Below are 27,525 nucleotides of genomic sequence, written 5' to 3' on the forward strand. Positions count from 1 at the left end.
TTCTGTGCAGTTTATCAAGAGCCGACTCACCAGATCTCCCAGAGCTTGTGTTAGTTTTCAGCAGCTCTCAAAGGCCTACTGGGAGGAAAAGAGGAGAGCGGAAAAAACAGTGACCCCAGCACCACAGGGGGGCACAGTACTCTATATTCTTTTGTAATCATAATAGTGCTTTAGATTTTCTTTGAACTTGGATTTCATTCTTTCAACTAAGACCTTCCGTCAAGGTCTCCAGAGTCTGGCACATGTGGGGAGATATTTCACTGAGCTCAGTCACAGCTCCCCCTTTGTGAGCACAGGGCCAGTGGATTGCTGCCTTTTTGGATGGCCTCCAATGACACAGCAAACAGGAAAGCCACACTGCTGTCAGACCACGCGGTGATAGGAGCAGGCAGGGACCAGGGCTCTGCCTCCCCCCAGGTCACTCTGCATGTGCCCTGCCTGCCCTTACAGAGCTGCTCTCTCTCAGGCTGCATTTGGTGACTGGCCCAGTAACAGCTCTACAACCTATTTCAGACTCTTCTAAAGGAAAGCCTAAGTATTCACAATTACAGAAATTGACTAATTAAAAAGAATACCTAAGCAGAACATACTGTTAGGCTGCAAAAAAAAAATCTCTCTACTGAACATAGCAAAGCACTGAGCTGCTTTATAAAATAAGCTTCTAAAATAACCAAGAGATAGGCACATTTCTGTACCTGTAACAAAGGTGCAGTGGGTTTCACAGATAACCTTTCCAGCATCACCAACAGAAAAGGAGGAGCTGCAGAAACACAGGAAAGTCCAGAAAGGAATGATCCAGCTGGGACAGTCACTGCACCAGGGAAAAGGTGCAAGAAAGAAGTTTGGGGATGCAAGGAGGGACCTCACACTGTGGTATGGTCTTGTTGCAGGCTTTCTCTGTGCCATAAAATGATGTGTGCTCAGCACTGAGCTCAGAGCACAAAGCCAGCCAGCACTGACAGCTCACAGCCATCCGTCATTCTCATACCATGCAGAACGGGATGGTGGTACCCAACCAGGCTCCCAGTCTGCCCAAGAATTGATGGGGACTGTGCTCCTCCCTCTGTGTCAAACCTGCACCCAGCTCCACACCAAAAAGGGACAGTGGCACTGGAGCTGGTGCCTAGGAAGCCACAACTACAGTTTAACTACCTGGTGTCAGTGTAACTCTGCTTTTGGTCCATCTTTTGCTCACTGAAAATAGGACACTAGATCATTTGTAAGTAAATAATAGTATGAAAGCAGTGGCTGTGCCCATGACAGATTTCAAGAGAAACTTCTTGAATTAATGGGTTTTACAAAAAAAAAAGGACAACTGCACTATAGAGATCACTTTGCCACATCTCGAGGAGTGAAAGTTGATATCCAACTAGCTGAATTATTGGAAAGTTCATTTTCTTTTCATGATATTTCTCTATAACCACCATCAAATCCCTACTGCTTGAAGGACAAAAAAATATTCGGCTTGCCACTAAAAAAATATTCGACTTCCTGCTCCTAAACCAGTTTGCTGGAATTAAGCAGGGTTCTGGAGAGTCTCTTATTCATCATTTTGGAAACTACCCTCCTGCTCAGTACCCGCAGCATAAGACAGGATAGCTGATAATGGCTTTTGAGCTGACACTATTAATCTCCATTAACAAGCCAGCAAAAGGCTGTTGTTTTTAACCAAATCACTACATTATTCATCTAACAAAGACAAATGCTACATGCTGCATTTTGCACTAGTCCAAAAGGAGCAAGAGAGCCTTGCTGAAACAGAGCCTCTGCCCCAGCAAGGGGGGCACAGAGGCCCACAGGCCTGGAGCTGTGCCACAGGAACCTCATGGAGCTGCCCACCACATTTGCCAGCTGCCTGGCATAGACCACATCCACAGCAGGCTTCCCCCTCACCTCACTCTGGACACAGGACATGGCAATTATTTGCACAGGGTGAAGTGGATTTATCTGGGCAGTGGTAACCAGCAGAAGTCAAGTCACTGAACTCAAGAGATGCTATAAGAGAAACAATTAAACCTAAGGTATTCTTCCCATCTGGCACAAACTCTCCCAGGAAAGGGTATGCTCCAGCTTCCTCAGGTTTTCTGCATGTTTTAAGATATGCCCATTGCCTTCTGCACACATCAGCACATAAAAGTCATCAATTTCCTTCTACACCTGAGGACTGAAGCAGAAAAGGAGGAAGGCTGCATTTGACAGAGGATCCCAGGACAGCCTGGACTGTGAGATGTGGCTTTGCAACTTCCTCCTGGAATGTCTCACCATTTCTTCAGCCTGGAGGTTGCTGGGTTTTGAGTCATGATTTACTCTTGCTGCAGACATGGAAGCAATTTGCCTTCTCACAGCCAGAGCCTGCCTGCCTCAAGCTGCCTTGCCAGATGTGAATGGAAAGTAACAGGCAGATGGGCTCACAGGTTAAACTTCAAAACCAGTCAGAAGATTTTTCCCTGCAGATGATCTCAGTCCAGAGGTGACCCTGGGGCAAGACTTAGGTCATGAGATGAAAGATGAAGGATGTTCAGTACAGCTTTCACAGCTGGAAAGGGAAAATCAGCCAGAGCTGTGGCCTCAGCTGGAGGAGCACACCAAGCGTGCAACAGCCCCGCAGCACGGGCCACCTCTGCCACCTCTGCAGCATCAGAATGGATTCACTCTTCCAGTGTCCAGACTTCAAGAGGATCAGTGCTCATTGGTTTGCAAGACAGCTCAAGCCGCTGCTCAGCCCAGGGTTTGGCTGTACAACCACACAGGGTGGTGTGTGTAACAAGCAATGCCACTCGGACTACAAGATGAAGCATTAAGCCAATAGACACGTTTGAGCACAAATCCATTGTCCTTCAGAAAATGATTCCTTGTCAGGGATTCAGAATGGCTTTAAGACAGACTTGCCCTCAACAATGCTTCTGTCAGCAAAGGGGTAGTTGGCAAGGCTTCCTCGTATGCAGGCTGTTTTCTCTCACTGGATGAAGCTGTTCCAGACTCCAGCCCCATTAGGATGTGGACTGAGTGCACCTCCTGGCTGCACGGAACAGCTCAGACCACATCTTGGGTCTAAGGAAAAGCAGAAAAGGTAAGCACAGACTGAAATCCATTGCCACGTTTCACATAAACAAAGGGAAACAAAATAAAAATCAGCAAAAAACTAGCCAAAACAAATGTTCTTAGGGATGTAATTGGATGCTCAGAAAAATCTTCCTTGAAAAATAGTAGGGATAAGTAAGACAGCTTCCCCTGGGAGACAAAAGCATTGTGGCAAACTGCAGAGCGCAGGGGCTGAAGTTTGTGCTGTTCTGCCAGAGCACTAAACCTGCACATAAGCTTTCCCTTCCAGTTGTTCTCCTGAGGGGGAAGCAGAACCAACCATGAGATCTCTTCACCTTCCTCACACTTGCAAGAACAATGTGCTCTTCTGTGGACAAAGCCTTGAGTCACTGCTCCCAGGTCACTCCCTGAGGGCTCTGCCTGTACTGACTGAGCCACCTTGCAGTGAAAGGCTGCAAAAAGCTGGAATCATTACACCATCTCCCTTTCTTCTGGAAATAACTATTTCTGCAGTTCAGGAACTGGTCAGATAGAAACAGCATAAAAATGCAGGTAGTTGCTGCTGCTGTCACCATCACTGGACATCTCCTTCCCAGCTGAGACTGGGAGGTAACACCCAGCCTGCCAAAGGCACATCCCCACCCCAGCAGAAGAACTGGGGCTAGCACAGCCACCTTTAAATTCTCGTCTCTGCCTTATTTCCAGCATTCACTCCATGCACAGCTTGTGACACTAACGGAGCAGCACCCAGCACATCCCTTCTGCTGACAGCTGCTGGAGGCTGGGCTGGAAGTGGTGTGGAGCTGGGAACTCTTGTTCCCAGGTAGCAGAGAGAAGCCTCAAGGCCTGGTGGGGGTGTGCACCTCCTACCAAGAACATGAGATGAGTGGTGTAAAATCATAAACGACTGAGCACTGGCCAATTTACAACAGGATCCAAAAAAATTCTGCATTTACAGGTAAGTAAATTAGCAAGCACCAAGTCTTCCACTGGCCTAGACACACAACCTAATTCTGGAGGATTTACACAGTTCTGGAATGGACGCCTATGAAACCTGAAAATCCATCATTTTTTTTATGACTTAAACCCAGTCACGTTACATACATTTTATTTAATAAAAGTTAAAAACACGTACAAAAATGCAGTTCCATTTCCGTAAAATATAGGCTCAAAATAAAAAGACTGAACAGTAGAGTTCAGGCAGTAAAGTGCAAGGACAGCAGCTATGCCAGTCATGCTTAATCCATAAATAACCCTTACACAGCAGGAAGGAACAGACAGAGCAGACACAGCCACACCGCGGCACAGCTATTCACGCACGTCCACAGGAGAACGATCCACACATCCCAGAACGGGCTGCCAGAATTGCAGGCCAGGTACACCCAAACAAGGAGGGAGCAGTTGCTTTTCCACATCGTGACACACATACATGACACACTTTTTAAAAGTCTATTCCCCAAGTCCACTGTTTTCCTCCCCCCGTAACGCAAAAACCATGACAATTTATTGTAATTATGACAAGAGTTTCCAAATTGTTTTCTCAGGTGAGCACCATAAATAGTCAGTCCGTAAAAAAATGAAGTGCTAAACTGGCTACTAAACTGAGGCAGGACATGCTTCTCCTGGTTAAAAGCATGCAAAAACAGCATCCAAAAGTCAGACTTCTTGTTCTGAGGGATTTCTGAGGAGAAAAAAATAAATAAGAGCAGCAACATCTCTTTGTTCACCACAAAAACTCGGAAAACTAGGCAGCAACAGAGAACAGCAACACCACAAGGATCCACTTCACCAGGCAAAGAGGTGCCAACGGAGCCCTTTGGAGAGTCCAAAGCAAGGCCCACAGACACTCACTGGCACGTACACTGGATTACAGCACGTGTCAGTGAGCAGGGTGTGGGCCTTCACAAGGTCAGGCACAAAAACTTCACTACACCTAGCACAATACTCCAATTTGGTGCAGCTTGAAAACTTACTACTGTTAATTATAACTACAGACTGCAGGATAAAAAATAATGACATAATCTGCTTTAACTGAAACAGGTCTCTGCCAATTTCAGGGGAGTGCCAGCTGAGGTTGGCAAGTCAGCACTTCCATAGATGAGATCCGTGCTTTGCCCACACTGGGAAGCAAGACCAGGATTTCAGAACAAAGCAGCAGAAGAGAGAGTGCATTCCTATAGTTATCCACAGCTGATGCACAGAGGAAGAACAATCCTCCTCAGTGCTCAACTAAGGAGTGCTCAACACTCCTTCAGCGCAGGAGTGGCTGAAGGGAGAAGAGTCCAGAAGGAATAAGCACTCCAGAAATATTTCATTCGGGGGGGAGGGGAGCTGTCTCCCAGCAAAACACCTGGTGCTCTGCTGTCCTGTCAGCTCTGCTACAGTACATACACACTCCTTCTGCACCTCGGGAATGGAGCAGTCCGATTGTGCTACGGGCATTTTGTTACTCACACCGTGCTATTACAGCACAGCACTCCTGCAGCCATTGCTTCCATTTCTTAACTATCATTACACTTCGTGTAAAAGAAAATCCATTCAACAGGGAGAGTGTATTGTTTAATAGAAAAGGGTGATTTTATACAAAGTACTGTGGAGAAGTATAAGGCCACATGAAGAGCATCATCAAGTTGACATGGTGGCTATTTCTTAACTCAAGACACAATTAGTACTTCCTCTGGTGCATTGATACAGGTAAAAGAAAGCCTTGAACAATTTCCTATAAGGTGCACAAGCATCCACAATACAAAAAAACCCTTTAATTTTTTATTTCTCCTCTACTCAAAAAAATATAAAGAGAGAGCCACTAATTTTTAATGGGCTATCTTACCAGTTTCACATTTTTCAGTTTATTTTGATATGTTGGTTTAGTAGGACCAAAAATAAAGCATGATTTTTAGTGTCAAAATTTATAAACAGTGTTTGTGCTTCTATCTCCATCAGAGCAGTCTGGCTCCTCCAAACTTTGCTCCAGTGGAATGTGGTCTCAAGAATGCTTCTACCAACAGCCACATCAGCTTCTACTTGCAAAGGGTATGAACTCATAAAATGTTGAGGATTTCAGCACTTGTATTCTCAAATAAGGTCATTGTGGTTTGGTTTGTTTTAAAAATTACTGACTCACTTTGATCTCCAATGTACCTGCATAAGGAGAGTGTAAGAGCACTAGCCTATTGCAGGATCAGGATCTGCAAGTGTGAAAACACCAACCAATATGAGTAATCAAATGGTAAGTGTTTATAAAACACTCTGAATACAATAGTTTAGGTTTACTGAAAAGGAGTTTCCAAAACTCTGGAAACATCCAGTACAGGCCTACTAATGCAAGTAATTTGCCTGCATGACAAGACCAAAATGAACAAATACAAAATATATTTGGTATAGAAAATAGTACTATAAAAATTAAAAACCACCCTGGTTTACTGTCCATCAAAATATTAACAGCAAGCATTACAACTACAATTTTTTTTAACCTATTGCCAAAATAATTTCCAAGGAATTCTACTTTCCTGAAGTGCTGGTGATTGCAATTGCCCAAGTACTGAAAAAAACCAACAGGGAAGGGACGAGGAAATAGGATACATTTCTCACATAGCACTATCAACAGAGGACCTAAACTGCAGGAAACTAAAGTACACACAAACAGGGGGAAAACAAAAGCCATTGCCCATTCTGCTGTTGCCATCGGAGCTCTTCCTGATCTTCAGAAAGTTTGCAGAAGTGCTTCTTCACTCTAGCCCTGGCAGACGGGTGACGGCACGGGGATGAGCATACCGAGAGCGCTGCTGCTCCTGGGTTTCTCTGCTGTGGCAATTCTGCTGAGTTTGCCAACCTCTGTCTGCCAGCTGGGAGTCTTCTTGGTGGTCATGTGGCGGCGGGTGTGCTTGGTCAGGTGATCGCTGCGCATGAAGCGGCGCTCGCACACCGGACAGGAGAACTTCTTCTCGCCCGTGTGCGTCCTGCGGTGCCGTGACAGCTCATCCGAGCGGGCAAACTTCTTGTCACAGCCGTCCCAGTTGCAGCTGAAAGGTTTTTCACCTGCAGGACATAAAGGAAGCATTTGTTACTTTTGAGAAGCTGTGTTGCAGTCTTATCAAAGGACTAACTTAAAACCTGCTTTGCAAAAACCAGTGAGTTCCACAGAACTGCTCATCTGTGCAGTCAACATAAGATTAAGCTAAAGTTCTGTTCCAGAGAAAAATAAGAGGTATCAGTTCTACTTATTTCCTTCTATCTCTCTTTAAGTTTTCTTTAATCAAGTCTGGTTTTTCAGTTGTCAAAAATCCCAGTTTAAAGAAATAGAGCCTTCAAAAAGCTGCCTTATCTGCTGACTGAACTAGAAGCAAGCCCCATCCCCGTGTATCCGTATTTCTCTGGCTGCAGCATGTCATCCGCAAATACTGTGGGTGAACAGGAAGCCTGGAAGGGAGCCTTGGGGTCCTGCTGCTCCAGTGAGCCAGTCCCACACACAAACACATGCCAGAGAGCACTCCCGAGGCAAAGCCTGTCCTGCCAGGAATGGCAGCGGTCAGCATGGCTGCCCACATCAGCTGCTGCTCATCCTGGGCCACTGCCGAACATCCCAGCTGTCCTGAACAACCACAACTGCAACTACTGCCTGCAACTCCCACAGGGCTCCAGATAAACATCCACCACGTGGCCCAAAGTTATGGCGACACTTCGGAGCAGAAGAGAAGGGGCCCGCAGAAAGGAAGCCCCACAGGAGTGTTCTCACTTCAGGTACTGAGAGTAAAGTCTGTGTCTTCTGGATGTGCTATGATCTAGCTAATCAGCATGCAGGGAAAAGGCAGAAAAAGAAAGCTGAACTACTCTTCCTCCTGATCCTGTAATGGGAATTGGCTAGTGAGGGCTCAGCGTGTTTCACGTGCCACTGATTCTTAATCAGGATACAGGGACACACACAGGCTCCCATGTGCACAAAGCAAGGCACTTGCTGGTGGTCTGTTTATCCTGGAGCACCAGGTTTAATTCAGCAGCCTCTCAAGCCAGAAGCAGAAGCATCATTCTACCTCTGAACAATGGTTTACAAGAATTACCAGCTTCACGTAGAGGTTAAGATCTTTCCCTAAAGGAACTGTAAAGACAAGCTGCCAAACTAATGCAAATCCCGTCACGCAAGCTGACATCCAATAAACCAGTGACTGTGGGCTAACAGCAGGTAGGGGAAAAAAGTCAAGGAAAACCAAAAATAGACAGAACTATTCTATACCAATCTCCCACTATGCCTATCCTTCAACATCAAAAATAATTACTGAGAACTCAAAGTTAGTTTTAATTTAACAAGATCCTTGAAGCAGAAAAAGGGTAAGTGAAACACATAGAGACTGTTTCCCCACTGACCAAATTTATGGAGCAAATCACTTAATATTAATTACAATTAGTTTTCATTTACCTCTAAAATTCCCCTTCTGCAACTGAATAAACTGTTACATTCCTGTAGGAGCTCTACTTCCTAACACAGCAACCCAAAATCTCAATGCATTCCCATTTAGCCTACACAAAACTCTAGGGGAACAAAAAAAAAAAAAAAAAAAAAAAACAACCACCAAAACCCAAACAACCATAAAAAGCAGTTTCTGAGTTTCTCTTTTCTTTTACTCACATAACAATTAAGACCAACTACCTGTACTGTGTTTTGCTTACACCAGACTCCCCATGCTCCAAAGCAAGGGACTTGCACAATTCATTTCAGTCTGGTCCAGATGGCAGGATTCCACTTAGATCTAAACACATGCACACAGACGGCAAAGCTTCACTCCAACTAAAGCCTGTGAAATTCAACTAACACTACAGGGTCAGCTGAGGTCTCAGAACAAAGTATGTCTTGTTTTGCTTGTCCACGAAGAATGAACATTCCTTCCATCCCCAAGATCAGCAAAAGCTTCCCCATCACCTGCTTCTTCCCTTTCCCGCCCCCCTCCATGCAAAAACCATGCATTTCAGCGCCCCAACACGAGCCAGAGCCCTCTCGTACACACCAGTGTGGGTGCGAAGGTGGGCTTTGAGGTGGGAACTTTTGAAATAGGTTTTCTTGCACCCAGGGAAGTCACAAACGTAATTCCTCCGCCTGGAGAAGTCCATCTGGGGGGCACAGGTCTGACCAGAAGCGATGAACACAGGAGCAGGGGCGAGGGGCAGTAACTTGGTGCTGCCAACAGTCACCACGGCCTGCGGGCACTGCGGTGTCTGCGTGACAGCGGGCTGCGGAAGAACCAACATGACAGTCCCCTGAGGCACAGAAGGTCCCATGAGCACAGGCTGGGAGAGCGGGGCTGTCTGCGGTAAAATAGGTTTCATGGGAGTTGAGAGTGCTGGAGTTGAAGGCTTGACATAGGCATTAATCATGCTGCTTTGTCCATTTAAAGGGATCATTTGACAGAGAACCTGGGGGCTTGAGACAGGGGCAGGTGTCACTGGGGTAGCTCTTTTTTGCAAGTCACTCTCACAATTCTTTGGTAAGTGGGTTTGTGGCGAAACGGGCCGGACTGGTAGTTGCCCTTTATTGGTCACAATATCACTGGAGTCATGTGCATAAGGCTCATGTACTGGAGAGGTTTTGTTGATTAAATCATCCGCAGCCCACGTGTCCTGTGGCAGTCCGGAATGTTTTCGGTCATCCGCTCCACACCAGTCTCTGGAAGTGCTGTAGCCTGAAGTTACCTTTGTTTTCTCTTGCACAGGAGGAATGTGATGGTAAGCAGAACTATCACCTGTGTGACGTATGACACTGGTTGCCATGGCCCTGCAAGGCTGAGGTGCGGAGAATTCAGAGATCACTGGCTTCTGACTGCACTGTCGTCCCACGCTGGGAACAGATGGCTTGGTTATGGGAGAGGCACTGGTCGCTGACGTGACTGAGCAGGCAGCTGTATTTGCCATGACAGTCCTTGGTTTGGAATAAGTCACTTGTGAGGACAGGAGCGTAGCTGACGACATCTCAACAAAGTCGGGGCTGTGCGGAGGGGTCATGCACTGCAAAAAAAACCCACACCAGTGGGGATCAGTGTAATTCCATAGCACAATTTTCCCCTATTTTTACTCCGGAAAATAAAACTACATGCCCTCTCCCAGTATCTCAGAATGTGCCTCTTAGGACAAACTGAATAAAGTATACTGCTGTGGTTTAATCCCAGATAGCAAACAAGTCCCATGAAGCTCACTCATCCTCCAGCCCCAGATGGATGGGAAGGAAAATCAGAAAAAGGTAAAATCTATGGGTTGAGATGAGAACAAGTTAATAATTCAAATACAGGAAAATACAATAATAAAAATACTAATTGTAATAAAAATGTAGATAAAAAGAGAAAAATAAAGCTCAAGAGAAACAAATGATGCATAGTACAACTGCTCACTACCCACCTGGCCTGATTCCAAGCAGTGACTGGCCCCTTCTGGCCAACTCCCCCCACCTTATACACTGAACACGATGCTCTATGGTGTGGAATATCCCTTTGGCCAGTTTGGTCAGTAGTGTCCTAGCCATGCTCTCTCACAAGGCTTCTCCTCCTCACTGGCAGAGCAGGAGACACTGAGAAGTCCTTGGCTTAACTGTTGCTGAGCAGCGCTTACTCTAAAACATCAGTGTGTTATCAACGTTATTCTCATCTTAAATCCCAAACACAGTACTGTGCCAGCTACTAGGATGAAAATTAACTTTATCCCAGTTGAAAACAGGACAATATCCACCCCATATTCTATGCCATTTACATCACGCCCACACTTTTCAATACATCCCAATTAACCATCATTATTTTTCGTGTCTTTTGATACAGGTATCATTCCCTTAGTCTATGAGCCATCCTTCTAAAACACCTGTTGAGCTCATTCATGCATCGCTTTGGGCTCCAATTCATGGCAGTTCTTCAGGGCAGGAAAGATAGTCCTTTATGTTGGATTGCTGCCTATTGAAGTTAGTTCTCATTCCACCACAACTGTGTTTGTCCAGTTCCATCAAAGTTTGTTCTTCATTAATCTGGGTGACTCCTACTCTAATACCCTTGGTGTTGCGTGTAGCCGGTTCAGCAGTGGTGACATGAGTGTTATATGGCAATTAACATCATACAATCCAAATCACTGGCTGTTCTCACACAGAACCAGATCCCCTGGAACAAAACTTTGGACTTCCCTATTCTCCCACATTACCCACCAAGTGCAGTAAGGTCCTTGAGCAAAAGCAATCCTATGGACGGGGTTGTCACTGCCTGATGCAGGAATAACTCTGACTGTTTTCCCCAGAAGCTTTTTTGGATGCACTACAGGGACTTCATCCCCTTCTACACTATGTAAAAGTTTTGCCTGAGCACAGCTGGCAGATCCTCTAGTGCCGACTGCCCAGGTAACCTTTGCTAAATGTGTATCCCATTGTTTGAAGGTCCACAACCCATTGCTCTCAGTAACAGTCTGTTCTATCATTCAGTTTTCCTGGAGACTGGCACATCATAGTGCATGTGATAAACCCACACAATGCCATGCTCTTCAACCCAGGTGTCTGTGAGGTTGTTTTGGAAATGAGTCCCCTTGTCCGGCTCAATTCTTTCTGAGGTGCCATGTTGCCTTAAGACTTGCTTTCCAGGGCTCAGGACAGTGTTCCAGGAGGTGGCATGGGGCACAGAATATGTTCCCAGTAATCCAGTGGTTGCTTCCACCATCATAAGCATATGGTGCTTGCCTTGGTGGGTTTGTGGGAGTCTGATAGAGTCCATCTGCCAGATGTCCCCATATCTATATTTCAGCCACTGTCCTCCACACCAAAGAGGCTTTAACTGTTCATCTTGAATAACTGAAGTGTATGTTTCACAATTATGGATAGCCCTACAAGAGTGACCACGGTCAAGTCGACCCCTCAATCATCACCCCATCTACACGTTGCATTTCTTCCTTGATGACCTCAGGTGTCATGGGCTCACCAAGCAATAAATAATTCACTCTTGTGAGTCTTGCCAATCCAGATCCATCTGAGCCACTTCAATCTAAAAAGCCTGATCCACCTGTTGGTTGTTTTGATGTTCCTTGGTGGCCCAGCTCTTGGGTACATGAGCATCCACGTGACATACCTTCACAACCAGGGTCTCCACCCAGGCAGCAGTATCTTGCCACAAGGCAGCAGCCCAGATGGGTTTACCTCTGCTCTACTTCCATCACTGCAACCACCACCACGGGGCATTTGCCACCAGCCGTGAATCAGTACAGAGATAAAGCACTGGCTGTTTTTCTTGTTCAGCAGAGTCTAAAGCCAATGTTCACCTTTGCAAAGTAACTCAATTCACGTTCTCCTTCAGCAGCTTCTGTAATTTTTTGTAGGATACGCCATACAGCCACTTTTCATCCTCAATGCTTTCCTACAATACAGCAGAAATCAAACATTTCTCATTTGTGGTAACTTATACAATAGAGTCTCTTCAGCACATGTCACCTCCTCATCAGGTGGCATCCAGGAGTCTGCCTTCTCACCAATCCCAGGAGTCTTGAAAGTAATCACGATGACTGAAGTTTCCTATTTGAGCACCCAGTGTGACCAGCAAGACCCACTTATTCCACATAGCATCCATTCCATATTCCATATGGTGTGCAAGAGACCCACCCTTTGCACATCCAGCCCAGCACCAGGAATCAGGATGCCAGGGGGAATTCTGCTTCAGGACCAATCACTTCCAAAGCAGCTGGAACCTCTTTGTAAGCTGCCAATATCTCTTTTACAGCTAGAATACAGTGGGCTTCAGATCCTCTGTACCCCTGACTCCAAAGCCCTAGAGGTTGACCCAATTCTCACCTATGCTTTCTACCACAGGTTCCAGGTAGGGCCATTTTCCTTGGCTGTGATGTAGAGCACATTTTTTGTATCTTGTCCTGCCTGGACTGGCCCAAGGGCTGGGGCAGAGTTAATTTTATGCATGAATTATCTCCTGCTTAATTTGTTCAAAGGCTTGTTGTTGTTCAGGGCCCCATTTGAAATCATTCTTCTTCTGGGTCACTTGACAGGGAAGGCTGACAATCAGACTGTAATTTGGAATGTGCATTCTCCAAAAACCCACAATGCCTAAGAAAGCTTGTGTTTTTTGTACTATTTGGTAGAAACGTATCTGTTATTTTGCTACTCAATCCATTGAGATCTGATGACATCCACCTTACTATTTAATTCTTAAAAACTGGATCTTCTATGCAGGTTCCTGGACCTTACTTTGTTTTATGGCAGCTTTCAGAGAGATTTGGACTATCTTCTCTTCTTCCCTTTCTCAAAAACTTCTGCTGCTGTACTGCCCACAATGGTACCATCAATATATTGCAAGTGTTCCGGACCAGTCCATGGCAGATGGTTCAAATTTCTGCCACGTGGGTTGGGCACACTGACTTCATCTGGATCTGTGGGTGACTGTGCCCTGCTCATGTCATAATAAACCCCCTCTGGTACAGCTCATTCCCTCAGGTACCAGATATGTCTCCCCACAGTAGCCCACCTGCCTGGGTAACATTACATCTTTCCTGAAGGGATACCTTTCCTTCACACCTGACTGAGTTGCCTCCACAGGCTGAAGACTTGTGTCATTTTTCCAATCACCTCGCCAATGTTCTCATCCCTAGGAAGTCATCCCAACTGCTTGGCTTCCCTATCTCCTAATTCTAGACTACTAGCCCCACTGGAGCAGCCAGGTGATAATGTGCACACCTGGACAGCAGCTGAAACATCTTCACATATCCCACAGATCCCTCAGCGACAGGGACAGAGTGGTTACCTCTTGTTCTGTCTCTTCCTCCATCCAGTTTTTGTGATGGCCCTGCTTCATCCTCCTTCACTAAATGAGCTGACTTTGGTGTTCATTTCTTCTTGTGTACAAGCACAACTGATAATGGCACAAGCTCATCCTCAGGCTCAGCTGCATCATCCCTTGCTGGGGTCTGAGTAGTCACACTGCATGATGCCAGTGTCTGAGCAGCCACAAACAGTTGCCTCACCTTAAACAAGACCTGAACCACATTCCCAGTTCCTGGTCATTCACGGACCACGGTTTCAGCATCCCAAGGATATTCAAAATTTCCAAAATTCCCATGCCTGGAGAAGAAGGGGAAGACTGTGTGTGTCTTCTACACAGGCTGGCTCTCCGAGGCAGAAAGGCAAACAGTGTTGCTATTAGCAGTTTCTAAGAGATGGTTCCCCAAGTACAGAGGTGATGACCGAGGGGCTGACAGTATGAAAACCAGATCAGTTTCAACGCCAGCAGTTCTGTGCTATCACATAAATCAGTACAATAAAATGACAATCTTAGTCCAGCCCCCAAAAATGTTACCATAACACTAGGGGGAACATACACAGGAAGCAAATTGTTACATAATGCAACAACTCTGATAGCAAATAATTCAACACTGTGATCAACAGCTAATAAACTAATAAGATGAATCCTGATAACAAATTTGTTTTAACTTGGTCTGGTTAGACCTGTCATGGAGGAGAATCAGAAAGATAAAACTCATGTGTTGACACAAGAACAAGTTAATAATTGGAATAAAGTAAAATACAATAACAACAATTGTAATTATTATTACAGGGAGATACCAAAAAGAGAGAGAGACCAATAAAACCCAAGAGAAACAAGTGGTGCACAGTACAATTGCTCACCACCCATTGACCAATGCCCAGGTGCTTCCCAACATCACTGGTCATCCCAGTTTTTATGCTGGGCATAACACTCTGTGGTACGGAATATCCCTCTGGCCAGTTCAGATCACCTGCCCTGGCCACACTACTTCCCAGCTTCCTGTGCACCTCCTCACTGGCAGAGCATGGGAGACTGGAAAGTCCTTGACCTGGGGTAAGCACCGCTCAGCAACAACTAGAACATCAGTATGTTACCAGCATTATTCTCAATCTAAATCACAAACACAGCACTGCAGCAGCTACTAGGAAGAAAATTCTATCCCAGCCAAAACCACGACACCACACTGCCTTATCTCATGACCATTCTGATTATGCGCAAAAGCATAATAGTAAAAGGAAGGCAGTGAGGCAGCTGTAAACCTGCACAAAACATTGCAAGTATACTCACTGCACCACAAAACAGTCTTTCATTCCTTTCTCCTCAGCCATGGGCACAGCTGTAAGAGGCTATAAGCAGAATAAACAGACCAACAACAGATAGCAATACTCTACTTTTCTATTTCAAGCTCCCAGCAAGCCCTAGATCTTTTCTCAATGATTACCTCATCGTTTCATGGCTACCTTTTAGATAAAGACAAATGAAACTGCTCTGTCCCTTCTTATTCATCCATTTCTCTCTATGCTGTCTTCCTGCATCACCTCTTCTTCCTCCTTTCCCACTGAAAGGTATCTCCTGTGCTGCTCAAGAGACAGTGTCAGCACTGCACAGCAGGAGATAATATGGCAGCTGCTTGTTAGGCTGCTCTTATTTCAGCCCCTTTCCTCTATTATTCCCCTTTTTCCTGGCAACTGCACGCTAGAAGCCTACTGGTTGAAATGGGCCTTAACCATCTAAAACCCTAACGGCACCAAGCCCTTTTTTAATATCTACTTTTGTTGCAACATAAATTGAAACAAAAGAAAAAATATTTTGATTCAACTAACATTAGTCAGCTGGACTAGACCAATGTCTGGAGAAATAACAGACTACATGTACAAACACATAGTACAGAAACTAATTAAACTGCCTATTTCATAATGGTAGCGTGTACTTTCTCTTACAGTGACCAGTGAAGCACAACATCATCAAGGGCCTCTTTTTATACAGTGCTTGCAGATACGTTGATGCCAAATCACCAAGGCTCACTCTGCCATTCTTACTCAAAGTGCTCCAAGAAACCTACAATAGCCATCTTGACATCCCTGTCGAATCCAATAACCCGTCAGCAAGGGCTTTCACACCTAAGCTTAACAAAAGCCTCTACATTTGCTAAACCAGAGACAGCAAAAAAACATAAACTCAACATGCCCACCTCACGACTCTGTGCACACACACAGCACAGGCTATGACAAAGGGACACCTGAGCAAGCCTGTCTTTTCCAGCCAAGTAAAAGCACTGCAGGGATGTGACATCCACGTGTTGAGCATATTTATTTTGTGTTCATGCTTTTCTTACCAGTGTCGATAGATAGTCCTTTGGTAATTCAGCCGTAGCCTCGGCGTGCATTGTGAAATCCCCAGAATCCGAGAAGGGTGTGAGGGGCCTTATCTTTAATATGTCACCTTTCTGTGATCTTTGACCCCAGGAGCTCATACAAACAAGGGCTTCAACAGCTTCAATGTCATTCTGCTCCAAGGTGCTGCAGGTGGACCTTTCACTGTCATGACGCTGCCGTTCACGGAGAGACTCATAGATGTCCACAATGTCAACCTGAGTGTAATCAGATTACTGGCTATTAGGACAAGTCAGAATACAAAACTAACATCACCCACATGCTGTCTGCTCACAATGAAGGTCAACTGAAACAGATCCCATGCTCGTGGCAAGACTTTTACCAACTGGCTCATCTCACACTCTCCCCCAAGCAGCTCGTCTCCACATTCCCTTCTCTTAAAAAAAAAAAAAAAAAAAAAAAAAAGAAGACATGTGATTTTCCAGGAAAATGACAGATGTGTGTGGCTCACATTTCCAAGCTTACTTTCCTGGATGACACTGCTCTGAACAAACACACCCCATGCTTGCATACAAGCATAAAAGAGGAAAATCCTGACTTTGAACCTTGTTTAAACAAGGCTGTTTCCTGAATCCAAAAGACTATTCGGCACTAATCTCATTCTAGAAACATTTAGAAGATAAATTTCAGCTGCTGGTAAGATGCTTTAAGGTATGATCATTGACTTGGAGTACTGCACATCACAAAATACTTTTATCGTCATTTTTAATAGAGAACCCAGGATGGGGAAAAGATGGAAGGAAAACAGTCTTCAAAGTGCAGTGGGAACTGTTTGCATTGTACTTCAGAAAGGCCTGCTGCTACATAGGTCATGCTAGGTATCTAAAGCACACTCAGAGGAAAACGAAGACAAATGTAATCATACTGATTTGTTTCCAATTACAAGCATCACAGAATATCTGTGTGTGCATGTATATGCATGCAAAACACTTGACTTCTCTGCACAAGGATATCTAAACTTCACAAAGCTCTCACAGTGCTTGGCAGTGGCTCCAAAAGCTATGCTAGGCTGATGGGTTATTATTCACATCCCAGCTCAATCTCAGCTAGGCATCCAGACCCCTCCAGTCTTTAGACACACCAACTAACTTGAAGGCTGAGATTCAGAAGTGTGGAGGACCAAGCCTCTTGAACCTATTGCTGTTACACAGAATGTTTATGTACTGCAGGAAAAAGGCTTTAACTCTGAAGGCAACACCACACCAGTAGCATGGCCTCAAGCCCTAGAAGGAATTTTACTCATTGGGTGACAGCACATACACTAAGTCTATGGGTTTTGTTACTGAGTTAAAAAATGTGGGATGATCCTTATTCAACATTGTCACAAATATGTAAAGCTGTATTTACACTCTAGGGATGTGCAGGCAAACATGCTAAACATAATGGATCAAAAATATCTGTACTGCACTCACAGAGGACTTTCACCTAACACATGAGATACCAGGCACAGAGATGTCATGATTCGGGGGCTGGAAGGGGTAAAAGCGATTAACACCTTGAAAAGAGACTTCTAAGAATTTCCACTGAAAAACAATGAGAGGAAAACACGACGTGTGCCTGCAAGCCTGGACCTCAACGGCCTGTCGCACCGGGGCCACGCCAGGCGGGGCTCTGCACTGAGCAGTCTGCCAGCGTTCCTCTAAGTGCGCCTGCAGCCAAGCCCACAGGTTTACTGCTTCCAACCCTACGTTTCAGGCGAGCAGCTTTCCCTAAAGAAACATTAAAAAATGTGCCTCGCTTCCTCAAAAATACCCCGGGAAAAAAAAAACACAAAAACAAAACCAAAACCAAACCAAAACAAAAAAAAAACCTCACAAAAAAGCTCTTTCTGCAGACGAGCGCTGCAGCGCGGGCTCCCCGGCTGCTGCCAGGGAAATGGCCAACCGCGCCGGGCGCCTGTCCTCACATCACCCCGCCGGGAACTACGTGCGCGGGGTGCCGGCAGGCTGGGGACGGGCAGGGAGGCAGGGGCAGGATGGGGACGGGCAGGGACGAGCGGGGAGCGCGGGCTGCCGGCAGGCTGGGGACGGGCAGGGAGGCAGGGGCAGGATGGGGACGGGCAGGGACGAGCGGGGAGCGCGGGCTGCCGGCAGGATGGGGACGGGCAGGGAGGCAGGGGCAGGATGGGGACGGGCAGGGACGAGCGGGGAGCGCGGGCTGCCGGCAGGATGGGGACGGGCAGGGCGGGTCGCTGGCGGGAAGGATGGGGCACGGGCAGGGAGCATGGTGGGCGGGCAGCGAGATGCGGACAGTGCGGGTCGCTCCCGGGCAGGATGGGGGCGGAGGGGCAAGGAGGTGCGGGCAGTGCGGGCTGCAAGGGGAGCGGGCGGGCAGTGCCGCGGTGGCAGCGCGGGTCCCAGCGCAGGGCAGCGCCTCCTCCCGCCCGCAGGGGCCCCCACCCGCTCCCCGACCCACGGCCGGGCGGTGCCACCGAAAGGAGGATGGGGCGGAGGGCAGCTCCCACCCTGCCGCTGCCGCCGCCCCCGCACGGTGGCTGAAGGAGGGCCGCCCCCCTTCCCCGCAGGTGACCGGAGCAACACCCCCTTCTGAGGGCTCGGCCCTGGCACAGCCGCCCCATACCCGCTGCCCAACCAAGCCGCTCCCCGCCGGGTGAGTAGCGGTCCCTGCCGATGCGGCGACGGTCCCCGCACTCCGCCCGCCACCGAGCACGTGCCCGGGCTGCACTGGCGCTGGCTATCCCCCACCGCCCCCTCTTCCCTCCCTCCCTCCGCGCGCCCGGTGCTCACCGCCGGCGCATCTCCCATGTCCGAGCAGGGCGAGCCGTGCATGGCGCGGCTCGGGCGGGCGGCGTTGGCGGCGGCGTTCCCGGGGAGCGGCAGCGGCGGGAGCGGCAGCGGCGCGCACACGGCGGCGGGAGCGGCACCCGCCAGCGCCGCCTCCTCCCGGCCCCGCCCACCGGGAGCGGCGCGGCCGCGCGCTGGGGGCGCGCTCCGAGCGCAGCCTGCGCCAAACAGCGCGGAGGGGACGGCGCGGGCCAATCAGCGCCCGCCGCGGCCCGCGCCCGGCCAATGAGCGGCGGCGGGCGGCGTGATCGCGGCGTGCCGGCGGGAAGGGCGGCGCGTGGGCACGGCCGGCGGGAAGGGCGGGGAGGGGGCGGGACCGGCGGGGGCGGGGGAGCGCGCGCTGGAAACTGGGGGAAAGGTCGGGGGCGGGCGGCGGCCGGGAATGCCCGCGCGCGGGGGGCGGGGCCGCCGCCTTTCCCCTCCCCCCAGCGGTGCGTGCGGCGCGGCACGAGCGCTCCCGCCAACCGCCGCCGCCCGCGTGCGCGGCGAGCGCCGCCGTTCCCGCCGCTTCCCGCCGCTTCCCGCCGCTTCCCGCCCGCCGCCAGCTTTCCCGTTTGGGGGCAGCCCCCTGTTCCCGCAGCTTCCCGGCACCCGGCGCCAGCTTTCCCGTTTGGGGGAAGCGCCGCCGTTCCCGCAGCTTCCCGGCACCCGGCACCAGCTTTCCCGTTTGGAGGAAGCGCCGCCGTTCCCGCAGCTTCCCGGCACCCGGCACCAGCTTTGCCGTCGAGGTCCTGCCTGCCACATACGATAGGGAAGGGGTCGGGTGCCTGCCCGGCCACGGCACTGCTTTACCGGATGAAGGATTTGGGATTACAAATAGCCCTAAACCCCCTCCCAAAATCCATGAAGGGTCAGTGTTATGGATCACTGCATCCGTTGGTTTTGGAAGGCCTCCCCTGGGCCAGCCCAGCATGTAGCTGTTAAAAGCCTTCAAGTCACAACATATATTCTATTAAAAATGTGTGTTCTTCGGTTTTTCCTGTCCCCAGCCCTTGTTTTCATTTTCCAGTGGCAGCCGAAGGTAATTTGGCCCTGTGATTCCCAGCAGGATTTGTGGTTGTACTGAGCAGCACCAAGCGCAGGCAGTGGCACCCTAGGGAAGGACCCGTGTCCCCGGGGACACGACGGACATGGGTCCTGCAGGCCTCCGATGGCTGCTGGCTTTGCCAGCACTATCCCAACCCACCCTGCCCCTTCCCTTAGGCCTCCTTGACACGGAATGAGGACAGCAAAAAGCATTTTATCCTGCTGAATTATCTCTATTTGTTCCTTCCCCGGTTTCTCAAGACGTTACATCCTCAAGTGTCCACACAGAGAATCATCTTGAATCTCTGGGCACCTTCTGCTGTCAGCTTCATTTTGCCACTGGGGTTTATTTTTTCCATTATAGCTGTTCTAAATCCCGATCCTTCTCTGCTGTCCATGTAGTTTCTAAGCTTCACTGTGCTCATCCCTGCTCTCCATTACTGCACATTTCACGTCCTTCAGCTTTCCCAGCACTAGCACATCCCAGCCCATCAAACAAGTTAAAAGGGTCTCCCTGGCCAGCTCTTTTTGCATTGCATAGGTTACCAGCAGTTTTCTCTCCGTATTTGCGTAAGACTTGCTGTGGTGGAGCCCTGGCCTCTGCTGTGTGATGGTGAGGAAAATGCTGATAATTCAAACTGCAAATCGGGTTCTAACATTAAAGAGTTTTGTTCGCAAAAGGGAATCAGTTGTGTGACAGAGAATGACAAATTTTGTGAAAATGCCATCAGTGACTAAAAAGCACAGTTGAGGCAGCACGGTGGGGACACGGGGTTTGTGCCTCTCAATTGCATGGATCCTTTTCAAGAAAAACCTTTAGGGAATTGTAAAACTAGGAAACTACTGTTCTATTTTGCACGTTTTCCAGTTCTGCTGCAGTTGGGAAGTGACTTGTGGTTTTCTCCTTACTGCTTGTTGTAACACATGCAGTTCCTGCTCAAAGCGCTCGCACAGCCCTAGTCATTGACAGCAGAGACTTTTAATTGAGTAACAGCATCTGAAGGCAGCACAGCAGCCTTGCCAGGGAAGAAGCAGTCACAGGGAAGTAGAGTGGAATCATTTCTCCTGACTCCCAACAGGGTGTTTCTCATGTCACACACCACAGACTCTGCCTATGTGTTCCAAGTTCCCCTGGAGTCCTCGCTACAGCTTATGGATGCAAGACCAGTTAAAAGAAGTGATGTTACAGGTCTGTACTCCGACTTGTGCTACAGGGAAAACGTGCTTGATTATGTTCGCCTTGCTGAGCTAAAAATGGCAACCAAAGTTTTTTAAATAAATCCGTGGAACTCTGACCAAAGTCACCTAGGTTGCCTTTCTCTGCTGCTGCCAGCTGAGGCAGTGTTAGATGAGGAAGGAGCACCTTCATCCTCACGTCGAATATCAGGGGTCTGAACCCCACAGAGCTCCCAGCCCTGGCAACCTTAGAGCTTCTCCCTCTCTCCCAACTCCTACTTCTCCCTGCTTTCTTTCCCTTCCCAAGGCTGCACCAAGGTGAATAATAAAACAGTTAACATTATCCTGCTTCCTTATACTTGTGCCTACACCCACTGATTTCCCCATGGGTTTCACCCAGCAGTGCAGCTTCCAGAGCAACGCACAAGCGAGATCCTTGGGATGATCCGTGCTGGCTGCAGTTTCCCTCCCTGGAGGTAGTAACCTGGAACAAAGCCCAGGTATCCTCAGTACTCCATTCCAAAGAGCTCAGAGCAGCCTACCCATGTCGGTGACTGCGGGATGCCGGTGTCCCTGCCCTGCCTGGCTGTGGCAAGGTGCTCTCCCTCCCAGCAGAGCCTTCCTGCACCAGCCCCCCTCCTCCAGTGCTGCTGCTGCTGCTGCAGTATTCTCTGGATCGGGCTCTCCGAGGACCGTGTGGTTTTATAAAGGCCAGTTTAACTCAAATCCCCGGCAAACACTTCAGAGAAAAGCTTTCTTTGTTGGAGATAGACAATGCCTTTGTTCCGAGGTAGGAAGGAGCAGATGTAAGTGGCTGCAGTGGAGGGTTGAGAAGGCTCTGCTCTGGTTATCTTATCCTTTTGGCTGGGATGACAAGAAAGAATCAAACATCCTGTGTGAGTAGCAGGGAAAATAATTAATACTGGAGACCGAAAACAACAAAAGGTCATGCAGGCAGCTCTCCCCCATTCCCTTTTTGTAGCTAATTATGCCATAAACTATTCAAAAGAGACTGAAGGGAGAATATTATGGGCTCAGACAGTTTTCCTAATATTTACCAGTAGTTAAAAATAGACCAAAGCAGTTGTCTGGGGTGCAGCTCTACAGTTACCGCATTTTGGCAGCAGCATCTGGTCTGGCTGCATACAGCAGCAGGCTACTTTAGCAAACACGCAGAGCCTAGTAAAATGGCTAAATAAATATAGATATCTGTCTAAATAAACACAGATAATTACAATCAGAGCTGCCGTGCAGGGGCCATGAGAAGATACATGGGAAGAAGTGAAAGACTGCAATAGGGTGCATGTGGTGAGACATGGAAGGATGCATCTCTGTCTCCTCTCCCTCCTCTGTTGTGAAGGACAGAGCAGTCAGAGCTGCCCCAACCCCAGATTGTCCCAAACCACACTTGCTGGGCAAGGAGGAGAAATGGCGCAGCTCTGCCAGGTGGTGTCTGTCAGCAGCTGATGGAAACGACTGCAGCAGCCCCTGGCCAAGGGCAGGAGCACGACATGGACCAGAGGATTCACCCAGGGGAACAGCAGAGATACAGAAGGTATTTATAGTCAGTTATATACAGGATATCTCTGAGAAATAGTGGGGGGAAAGGGATATAAGGGATAACTATGAAGAATAGAGATGGGAAGAAAAAGAGAATAAAAGAAAGCAGGCAGACCAACAAGGAATATTTCTTGGTAGAATAATTTCCGAATGTAGAAGCGATGATAAATCCACGGGCCTTTACAAAGACCGGCCCGGCTGACACGGAGTGTGTGCGAGGGACGTTCTTGGAGTTGCCTGTGCCGTGGAGCGGCCGGGCCGGGCCGCTGGCGCGGTCCCCGTGCCCGGCGGGGCTGGAGGGACAGGGACACGCTCCCGACGTGCGGCGGGGCCAAGGGCAGTGCCGGGCCGCGAGTGAGAGCGAAGGGCGGTGCAGACGGGCCGTGCCCAGCCCGTCCCGCCGCCTGCGGGCCAGCTTTCGAGGGGACTTCTCCTTTGCGGCCGCGGCTATCGGAGGGCGCAGCAAATCCCGCCGTCCGCCCGGCGAGCCGCCGACGAGTGTGCCAGCGGCCACAGCCTGCGACAGCCTGCGACAGCCGGCGACAGCAGCCTCTGCCCACGGCGAGGACAAAACCGCCGCCCTCACGTGCTGCCCCCAACTGCTTTGAGTCGAAAATCACATTCTTCCTCGCCTGCGTCTTTCGGATTCGCTTTCAGAAGCAGATTGAGCTTCTGGTGCACGGGTAAGCATCCAAGGAGTGGGGAAGCAGCCAGGTCACAGCAAGAGGAAAGGCTCTAAGAGAAGAGCCACAAAAACTGTTTCCTGCTCTATTTTAGACCCCGTGTGCTGATAGAGTAAACACACGCTGCCAATTCTTTTTTTCTTCACTCCCAAAAATATGTTTCTACACAAAAAAATATCAACTGCATCAAAGACTTTGTGAGCCGTGGCAGTACTACAGGGAGAAATCACCTCTCAAACAGATTTGTTATGAGTATGTGAAGCATAGTGTTAACTGAACAGAAATAATCCAATCCACCAATATTGATTACAGGTGTGGACTGTCCACAGGTCCGCTGTAATAGAAATAAAAAAGTGACAGTGATAAGTGTGACATACTAGTGCACCATCTGCTTGCTTGAGTGCACCATCTGCTTTTTCTACTGCTGCTATTTGTGCCCTGATCTTATTTTAGTGGCAACAGGAGATGGATTCAAAAACCAGCAAAAATTAAAATTACATGCTATTTATTTATTTAATTATTCTTATTGCTCAAGAGGATGTCTTTATTGTTTTCACTGTTCCCTTGACCTCAGCATTACTGTTAGCTAAGCCTACACCTATTTCTGACACACAGTACATTAAAGCATTAGCAGTGCTGATGGATGTTCCTCTCTTTTGGTCATCTCAGGACTTGCTGGGGCAGGTATCAAGCCTATATGCAAACATGTGTTTCATCCTGAGTTGTCTTAACAGCCCTGCAGTGTTTTCAAGCAGCACTCAGGTGCTGGAAGACATCCTGTGTGACCAGAGACTGACTTCTGGACCATGGACATTGTTCCTGGTGGAGGGGATTGGTACCACAGGGGCAGCAGTGGCCTGGCATTGGCAATGGCTCCCCAGTACCAGCACAGGCATCTCCCCTGGGACATTGTCCATGGGCACCCAAGTGTTGTGCAGCACCAAGTACAGAATGGTGCCAAGCCCCAGGGAGGGCTCTGGGTGGTGATGGGGATTGTGGCTGATCACAGGTGTCCTGCTGTCTGGTCATGTGTGTCACCTTTTTTGACATCAGATGGGACTTGTTTAAGATCCTGCTTTTTCCCATTCATCAAACTGGCTCTGGATTACCCAGCTGATATCAGAGGGGCTCTCTGCATGGCTCACATGTACAACCCCTGTCCCTCCTCTTGTTTGATAATGTGAGACACTACTGAGCACCTTCAAAAGCTTCCCCCAACACCCCTTTCTGGGAATGGGCCCTTCTTATGTGCCTGGGAACGGCCGAGACATCCCAGACCTGCTTGTCTGATGAAAGGTTGCTGCTGCTTGAGGTCATGTCTCTAAGCAGACCCTAAAATAAGAGTCCATGTTACTTCTGGTCTAGTGCCTTATCTGTATCCCTGCTGCTATCCCCCTGCCCACTTCCCAGGGTGCCTCCTGACCCTGCACTTCCTGGGGAATTAATCACTCACATACCCCCTGCTCCACATCATCCACTCTGCAGGTTTTCCATCTTGTCCTCCCTGGAGCTGCAGAACAAGCCTCTCCCTCTCCCTTTCCCTTCTTGGCCTTCTCCTGGTAAAATATTAAGAATAAGGAACATCCCTGTAAAAATCTCACTATCAGGGTTTGCAGTTATTAACCATCACTGAAAGTCAGACAAATGAGGGGACTGAAAGGGGCAGGAGACCAGCCAGGGCAGCCCTGAACAGAAGTAAACACAAAGCTTGTGTGGAAGAGAATGAGACAGATGAGAAGGCAACTTTCAAACTACTGTCCTTGGCACCAAACATGCCTCTACTGCTGCTCTCCTGCACATGGATGTCCTCGTGGACACCAAGGCTCGGCCCTGCTTGTCCCTGGATGTGTTCTAGCCAGGGCTGAAGAACCTGGCTATGGGGCCACCAGTGCAGTGGGAGCGTGGTCCACCCCTGCTTGCTGCCCACAGATGCACTGGCTCTGCAAGAGACAGAAGCTGAGGTGCCCCTGCTCTGCGCGCTCAGCTTTGCTTGCTGCTTCCTACAACAGCATACACAAATGGAATAATGTCAGAGCGAGTGCACTGTGAATTCTGCTGCACAAGGTGCTCCCCGTGTCAGCCAGCTGTCACACCACACACAAGCAAACAGAGATGTGATTGCTAACCCATCAGCAGGTCTATAAATAAACTCACCGGCCACTCTGGTTACACCATCACCTTCTTCCAGTTTCCTTGGGCTGTGCTGTGCCCACTCCCATCTCTGCTCCTGGTTGCAGGGTCTGCATCCTGCTCACCTGACACGTTCCTTTGCCTCCCCAAACACTCCCAGTGGGCAGAACAGCTGTGCTCTTACAGACACGTTGTCTCCAGCTGAGTCAGCCCGTGCTCCCTTATGGGTGACAGGGTTTCTGTTTTCCTCTCCAATGCCACATTTGTCTCATTGGCAGACAGACACAGAGACACATTTGTCTCTGGCACAATGCCAGAGAAAAGCTGCAGCTGATGGGACAGACACCAAATCCAGGGACAAGGACACGTCCCTGGTAAACGACAGCCAAAGCGAAGGAGGGCATGAGCTGAGGAGATGGCTTGTAAGGGTAATTTCCCCCCACAGAGCTTGCACTCAAACTATGTCATCAATTATTTTATACCCTGAGTAACTTCCTACATAAAATGCTGAATTAACTATATATTGAAGGACACAGTCAAGAATAGGATTTTACTGTTGAAAAATACATTTTCCATTAATAGTTAAATAAATTAAAAAGACACCTTCCAACCTGTTTTGGGGGGAAAGGTCAGTGGCAATTTAGTTGCTTAGTAGTTTAAATCCCTGTTCTAGTGTCTAAAGGGAGTTATCTCACCACAGCAATGGCCACATCCCATCCCTGCCCCAGCTGAGGAGCTGGAAAACTGCAATTCCTGTTGTTGTGATACTTCCTTGGCAGCACTGCTAGTCATACATGACTCAGACGGCTCCATTCACTCACTCAGACACAGAACAGACCCCGCCTGTGGTTTGGATCAAGTATCCAGCCAGTTTGATGCTTTTTCTCATAACTAGTGCTTGCCTGGACTTACTCATTGCAAATGCCCTTGCACAGTGGAGATCCCAATACCTCCCTTCAAAAGCACTTTCCTACTTAGTTTTACACTATTTACTCAAAAAGGAAAAGGAGTCCCTATTTTTTTTCCCAGCATGGGTAAATCCTCACATCAGCCTTGGGTGTGCACTTCCCCTTCACTACTGCAGTGCTTCAGGACGTTAAGAGGTACAACAAGATGACTAACATGAAATAAACTCGGGTTCCAATTCTGTGCTACAGCTCTTCTGGTGCGTAGCCGTGCTATTTTCCCTTCCTGAGTACAGGTAACACTGTTTGCACTCAGTTTCTTTCCCCTTGGGCATCCTTCCACAGTGCCAGCAGAGCAGAGAATTGAGCCAGCACCACATCTTGCAGTGCTTTTCCAAGGGGTGGATGTTGTCCAGGGATGTCCCCAACTGCACACCCCACTCTGGGCTGCTGCACTTCTCTTCCCCATGGCTGCAGCTCACCTGAAGCAGTCCCAAATACACCACTTCATCTCTGATCTCTTGGTATTATTTCCTCCAGGAGAGCCAGCACAAACCCTCACAAGACAAAAGGCGTAAACCCAAACACAGGAAGAGTCTCAGAACATCAGGAAATACTTCACTGTGGGGGCAACCCAGTAATGGGTTGCCCAGAAAGGCTGTGGAGTCTCTGTCCCTAGGGATATTGAAAAGCCCTCTGGCCAGGGTGCTGGGCAGCTGCCTGGGGGTGGTCCTGCTTGAACAAAGGAATAGGACCAGGTGTCCCCAGACATCTCAACCCCAACCATGCAGTGACCTGTGAAGAGCAGTCTGAGGCTGATCATTCACAATTCACAGTTCTGCTGAATGAGAAAGGCCCTGGACTGGGGAGAAACATTGCTTTTACCCCAAAACCTTCCCCACACAGCCAATACCTTCCAACCTTACAGTCAAGCTGAGCCCTGGCCACAGCTCCTTGTGCTCCACAAGCACCACCCCTCCTTTCCTCTTGAGTGATTGACCCAAGTAAGCTGAGCTGTGAATACCCTGCCTGAA

The 27,525-nt window shown here is 48.6% G+C and overlaps 2 protein-coding genes across 2 annotated transcripts in view; one reads left to right on the top strand and one right to left on the bottom strand.

The window, feature by feature from the left end:
* The window catches only part of CYS1 (cystin 1), a 43,887-nt gene extending 17,026 nt beyond the window's left edge, over window positions 1–26,861 (top strand). The window contains exon 4 of the mRNA XM_068183479.1: window positions 26,851–26,861. The gene's annotated coding sequence lies outside the window, so the exon portion shown is untranslated. The remainder of the gene's footprint in view (window positions 1–26,850) is intronic.
* On the bottom strand, window positions 4,134–19,128 carry KLF11 (KLF transcription factor 11). Its single transcript, XM_068183477.1, has 4 exons — window positions 18,955–19,128; window positions 16,150–16,404; window positions 9,042–10,035; window positions 4,134–7,080 (listed from the first exon to the last, which is right to left on the bottom strand). Exons 1-4 carry the CDS (start codon window positions 18,994–18,996, stop codon window positions 6,776–6,778), a joined length of 1,596 nt encoding a protein of 531 aa, XP_068039578.1. The 5' UTR covers window positions 18,997–19,128; the 3' UTR covers window positions 4,134–6,775.
* Window positions 26,862–27,525: the final 664 nt, after the last annotated feature.

This window comes from Anomalospiza imberbis, chromosome 3 (genome assembly GCF_031753505.1).
Source record: "Anomalospiza imberbis isolate Cuckoo-Finch-1a 21T00152 chromosome 3, ASM3175350v1, whole genome shotgun sequence".
In the NCBI taxonomy this organism is placed as follows: domain Eukaryota; kingdom Metazoa; phylum Chordata; class Aves; order Passeriformes; family Viduidae; genus Anomalospiza; species Anomalospiza imberbis.